This window comes from Mirounga angustirostris, unplaced genomic scaffold, assembly GCF_029215605.1.
Source record: "Mirounga angustirostris isolate CCGP_5_RB_7025 unplaced genomic scaffold, mMirAng1.0.hap1 SCAF_1, whole genome shotgun sequence".
NCBI classification, from domain to species: domain Eukaryota; kingdom Metazoa; phylum Chordata; class Mammalia; order Carnivora; family Phocidae; genus Mirounga; species Mirounga angustirostris.
This window is the reverse complement of record NW_026991709.1, coordinates 3,704,411-3,710,608: the sequence shown is the minus strand read 5'-3', so window position 1 is coordinate 3,710,608 and position 6,198 is coordinate 3,704,411. Positions and strand designations below refer to the sequence as shown.

The window sequence follows — 6,198 nt, the reverse complement described above, 5'->3', positions numbered from 1 at the left end:
ACCTCCTATTGTCTCTGACCCTGGGCAAGAAGAGAAGGGACCAGGGACCACACAGCTGAGCAGGTGGGCCAATTATTTGAAAGAGAAGAAGAGATATTGTTCCCTATTAGAGCCCATCCAAATGACTCACTTTCTCAAAAGCCACATGAACCTTCTTTTAAAAATAGCAGGTATGCTTGGCCTTGCATGAATGGCCTCCTTGTCTTCTCCTCCCGGCCCCTCACCCCTTCCCTCCCGCAGAATCCTATTTCATCAGCTGCCTTTCGATACTTCTAACTGGGCAGGTTCCTTGGTGACAAAGCCCCGAGCATGGCCAGCAGCCCCTCCTGGGCCCCAGGCTGGCCCTACATTCATGCAGGCAAAGAAAACTCAAAGTCAGCAAGCCCAAAAGACGTTTGCCTCCAGTAATTAAGGCTGGGTGGCAGCACCCCGCCGGTGTGAGCGGGGGGCTCATCAAAGTTTAAACGGCTGGACAGGCATTCGAGAGCCCACTAAATAATGAATCGTACTCACTGCCCAGCCCGATGGCCAATGCTAATATCAAGGCAATGATCCCAATGACAATGATGGGAAAGAACTTCAGTGGGAGCAGGGACAGTATCTGTGCTGCAACCGCATCCGCGTCTGAAAACCGAAAAGGTGGGGGAAGAGCAAAAAGCCACAGAGCAGCGGATTTGAATAAAATAAAACTTAAAATTGAGCTACCCATCCCCACTCCCCTCAAAGCAGAGAATGTTCTGGCCCAAAGAAAGTCGCCGTGGTTAGACCAAAGGCCACCTATCCGGGGACACATGCTCCAGAGGCTCAGCCCCATGCTCTCCGCCCCCAGCCCACTTGTGTCCATCCCCGCTTAGGGGATGGTGTTACTGACCGAATTGTGTCCCGCCCCGCCCCTCAGTATGTTGAAGTTTGGACCCCAGAATATCATCTTATTTGGAAATGGGGTTTTTACAGGGGCCATCAAGTTAAAACAAAGCCACCGTGTGGGTCTAATCTCATCTGACTGGTGTCCTTTAAAAAGGAGACAGTTGAAGCCAGAGACAGACATGCACAGAAGGGAATGGTGTGAAGAGACACAGGACACCATGTGAAGATGCAGGCAGAGATGGGAGTGATGAACCTACAAGCCAAGGAACCCCAAAGATTATCAGCAAACACCAGAAGCTGGGGAGAGGCGAGGAAGGGTTCCCCGCAGGTTTTAGCGAGAACACAGCCCTGCCGGCACCTGGGCTTCAGCCTTCTGGTCTCCAGAACCATGAGACAATAGACTTGTGTTGTTCTAAGCCACTTAGTTTGTCGTCATCTGTCTCGGCCGCCCTAGGAAACTGGTAGAGGAGGGAAGCGGAGCCCAGGTCCCCAGAAATGCTTCCCCAGAGAGGGCGGTGACTCGTAAAACCCAAACAGGGTACTCTGAGGAGAGGGAGGGCTGGGGCCTCTGAGGGGGTCACCGGATGATGTAGCAGCCCGTTCTCCGCGAGTCTGGTGCTTGGGGACACCAATAGCCTTGTCCCAGGCCGTCTCCCTGAGGATGCTGGCAGAGCAAGCAGCCCGAGAAGATAGAGATGATGTCTCTCTCCAGAGCAAAGGAGCAGGTTTACCTAGCATCTGGCTTAACAAATACAATGTTTTCCTTTGGGACAAAGTGTGTGCAGGTCTGCTTGCAATCCATTATAAAAGATTTGAGTTGCCTTGGTTCTGGGTTCCTTCGTGGGATGCAGACCCCCTGGGCATGCAGTGTATCCCTGGGCTGTTCCATATCACCTCCATGGGGCTTGGCGGGCATGGGTAACGGACTCGAGCAGGACGCATGTGCTGCTCGTTGCATGAGTAACAACGTCCTCCGTGTCTGACCCGGGAGTCTCCTGTCTTCTGCCAGCATCCAGCAAACTGCGCAGGCTGGTTTGTTAGGTTGCAAGTAGGGTAAACCCCAGACCTGTCCCAGTTCTTGCCGAAAGAACCAGGCAGATTGGATGAGAAAGAGGATGCGCTGTATAAACGTTATGATGCCCCAAAGTACAAGCGTCTCTGGGCAACCAGGAGAATTTCCACCAGCACCTTTACTCCAAGAAGAACAGGCCCCTTCATGCAAATTATCTCATCAATCCTGAAAACACACCTATGCCAGACTTGTCCCCACTTACACTGGGGAAGGTGGGAGTGTAGGAAGGGGAGACAGCCTTCTTCACAGCACACGGTTACTCAGGACACAACGTCCCTTCCTCTCGCACCCTAGGCTTAGAGATGTTGAGCTGAGAGGGCCCCCATGGAAAGCATTCCGAGATCTCCCCCTGCCTGTCCTTGGAAACCCACAGCTTCACCCTCCGGCAATAAAGCCTGTGCTTATAAAATGGCCAATATCATTCAGGGCTCCTTAAAAAAGAAAGAATTTGAAGACAAAAATGGGGTGGGGGGGAAGGTGGGAGAGGAGGAGAGAAGAAGAGAAGAGTAAGAGAAGGAACAAGGAAGAGGGAAGAAGGAAGAAGTTAAGGAGAATAAGGAAAGGCACACAGTCCGTGGCCTGAAGGATGCAGAATGAGGAGGGGGAGGCAGAGGGCAAGGTCTTTGTCTTGGCCACACTGAGCAGGCAATTTGCTCCACAGCCGTGTTCTCAGAGCCTAGACCAACACCTGGTGTGCAGCAGTCCTTGACAAATACAGCTGACCCTTGAACAACGCAGGTTTGAACCATGCGGGTCCGCTTACACATGGATCTTTTATGGTACCATACCTCAAATGTATTTTCTCTTCCTTAAGATTTTTCTGATAACACATTCTTTTCTCTAGCTGACTTTATTGTAAGAGCACAGTGTATAATACATGTAACACACAAGATACTTGTTAAGTGAGTGTTTATGTGATCAGGAAGGCTTCTGGTCAATAGTAGGCTATTAGTAGTTAAGTTCTGGGGGAGCCAAAAGTTATAGGTAGATTTTTGACTAGGTGGGGAGTCAGCAACCTACCCTCACCCCTGTGTTGTTCAAGGGTCAACTGTATCAGTCAATTGAATGGATGAATGACATCATGATAATGGAGGTTGTTTTATCTCAGCATGGGAGACCAATTCCTTCCAGGGCAACCAATTCGTGGTCTTGAGTTTACAGAGCAGACTCTTCTTTCCAGCCTTCCCCACCCCCAGAAGCCTGCACCAAATTAATAACTCCCCCTTACTGAGAGCCCACACTCCACTTACACTTTAAAAATCAGCAGGAACCCCAAGAATGACCTCTTATCATTCCAGTTGCTTTGTGTCTAAGAGTTAGATTTAGGAAATTCATCCTAATTATAGATTCCAAGATTGCTGCTCAATTAGAACCTTTGTATCGTTCACATTTGCCTCTTTACAGCTCATCTGCCGTGGTGCCCTGTGGGCGCTACCATGGCCCCGCTCCCCCTCCTTGTTCTGTCTTTGCGAGCATGCCTGGAATAAAAAGCAAAATGCATAGCAGCTTCCCAAAAAAGAAATGCAAATGATTAACCAGCACGAAAAAACCTTCAACCTCTCTGGAAATTTGAAAAACTGCAAATCAAATGTAACTACATATCAACCTCACAGTGGTAGCATTGCTGTGGTAGCATCCCCACTGCAATCCAAAGTGAAAGGAAATGGACCTCTGCTTATAGTCAAGAGGAGTAGACATTGTATAAACTTTTTGAGAGTCAAATTGGAAATACGAACCAGAATTTAAATGGATGGAATTTTTGACCTAGTAAAACCACTTTCAGGAATTTATCTTAAGATGTCATCATTGATGTACATAAATTTCTACCTATGTGGACACTTAGAGAGGTGGCAAATGTAATACTGATGCATGGGAAACAGCCTGAACGCCCATCAGAAGAAACTGGTGATAGAACACATGTATAGAGTTAGTTCCATGATAGGGAAAGGGAGTTGGCAAACCTCCTCTATAAAGGACCAGTTAGTAAATATTTTAAACTTTATGAGCCATATAGTCTCTGTTGCAACTGCTCAACTCTACTATGGCATGAAGGCAGCCATAGACAATAGGTGAATAAATGGATATGTCTGTGTTCCAATAAAACTTTATTTATAAAACCAAGTAGTGGGCCACATTTTGTCCATGAGCCATAGTTTTCCAACCCCTAAAGAATATTTAATTATTTAATGCCATGGAAAGAAGAACATGATATTGTTTCATTTGGGGGGGGAAAAAAAAAGCTTCAAAATAGAATATGCCACTTCCAAATGAAAATACAGGTATGTAGATCAGAAAAAGGCAAGAAATCCAATACTAAAGCACAAATAGGGTTATCTCTTGAGTAATGGTAAAATTGTGGGTAATTTTTAAAAATCTTTTTGATTAACTGTGTTTTCTAAATTGTTATAATGAACAATACATTGCTTATTTATTTAAAGCACTACTAAATTCCCACTGCTAGGAATTAATCATGAAGAAATAAGCAAAATTAGCAGAGGTGAATATGTATAGTGTTATTCATGCTCATATTATTTGTACTATAAAAATATTAGAAACAATTCTATGTCAAATGAGGATTTTAAAAACTATGTAAATTACACATCTACTTGATGGAATGTTGTGATGTTATAAACAAAAGCATGTATAAAAACCAAGCAGCACATGGGAAAACACCTGTCTATACCTACACTGTGCTTGAATGCATACTTATGGGCAAGGACAGGAAGAGAATGAAGGTAAACATAAAAACCAGGTAAATCTTGGGGGTCAGGTGATAGCAGGGTATTTTTTAAATGTATATTTATGTTCCTTTTTTGAGTTGTATTTTTAAATTGTGTATCCTTGCCTTTACTTGAAACCTGTCCTCCCACCTCCCATATTCTCCACCACCCCCCAATCTCAATTGTCCAGAGGGTTTAAAAGGAATCATTAGGGCAGCCCCCACTCCATGCTTTCTGGAACCTCAGCCAGAGCCCCCACACGTCCCCCGTGCTGGCCCCAGAGGTCAGCATTCCAGCTCACTGTTCCAAGTCCTGCATTTGAGACCTATTTACAAAACCAACTCTCCTTGTTGCTCAGAGCAGCTCTTGTCTCCTGCTGTTGGATTTTATTCTAGGCATCAAATACCTTCAGCAATGCCCAGCTTACTCTAAGTTTCCCAGAAGAGCTGATGAGCATTGGTTCTCAGGACTTTCTGGGGGGCTTGGAGATCTTCTGGCAGGACCTGACCCCTCACTCCCAGGGGCAATGGGAGCCTCAATTTCTGAAAACCTCCATTCAGAGAATGCAAACTTCTGTCTCCGGGATTTGGCAAGGGGCTGAACAAGGTGATGGCCCTCTCTAATGCCCCCCTCTCCGGGGTTCTATAAACCCAAGGAAGCGCAAGCATCCAGCTTGTGGGTGTGAGAAATCCTGGTGAGTATGTCCCCAGAGGGACACTCTGGGGACACTTCCCCAGAAATCACACCTGGTTCCACCTACCTGGTGCAACAGGACTTATTTTCAAATCGTCAAGTCCAAAAAGTGATCTGAAGGAGAAGGGGGCCTCCGCGGGGGGTGGGTCATTCTCCCCCATGGTGACTATTTCAGGACCTCCGAGGTTTGGCTCCACCTCCTTCACCAGGAAGAACAGAAAGCGTTTGCTCCCTTATTTACGGTTTTAGTGTCAAATACATCTTTGTCATGTTAAATCTTTGAAATCCAACAATCCACATAAAGCACATTCAGTACCCATTAATCAAAACTATGTGTCCAGCGAGAACGCATTTTTTTTTCTGAGCCACAGCAGGTAACAGAGAAACTTCCAGAGTTAACGAAAAACTATGAACTGAATTCTGCTAAAATAATGACTTTCTCACTGTGTATTCCTACCAATCTTAAAATCAGTTGACTAGCAATCTTTAGAGATATGCCCTTTTATGATTTAGAAATTACTGCACCTTTATTTTTCAGAAGATAAATCACTTTCAAAGCACCTTCCTTCTCTTTTTTGTCATTGTTCTTTGTCCCACGGAAACTCAACCCTTTGCCTACACATGCGGGACACCTATCATAACCATAAGAAGTTTTTTATACTCACACAATGTCCACACCCAAAAAATGTAGATGGCACCATGGAGGGGACACTCACCCACAGTATTTGTAGTTTTCCGTAAACACAGCCCTTCCCTGGCTCTCGCGGGCATGACCTAGTTAAGGATGAAAGTATCCATGCCCTCTGGGTGCCCAATCCCCCACACAGCAAAGGGAGGAGCAGCTGG

At 46.0% G+C, this 6,198-nt stretch overlaps 1 protein-coding gene across 1 annotated transcript in view; it reads right to left on the bottom strand.

Annotated features, from left to right (window-relative positions):
* The window catches only part of LOC123834426 (splicing factor, proline- and glutamine-rich), a 7,526-nt gene extending 2,013 nt beyond the window's left edge, over positions 1 to 5,513 (bottom strand). The window contains 2 exon segments of the mRNA XM_064577277.1: positions 510 to 624; positions 5,420 to 5,513. Coding sequence (XP_064433347.1) covers positions 510 to 624; positions 5,420 to 5,513 — 209 coding nt within the window.
* Positions 5,514 to 6,198: the final 685 nt, after the last annotated feature.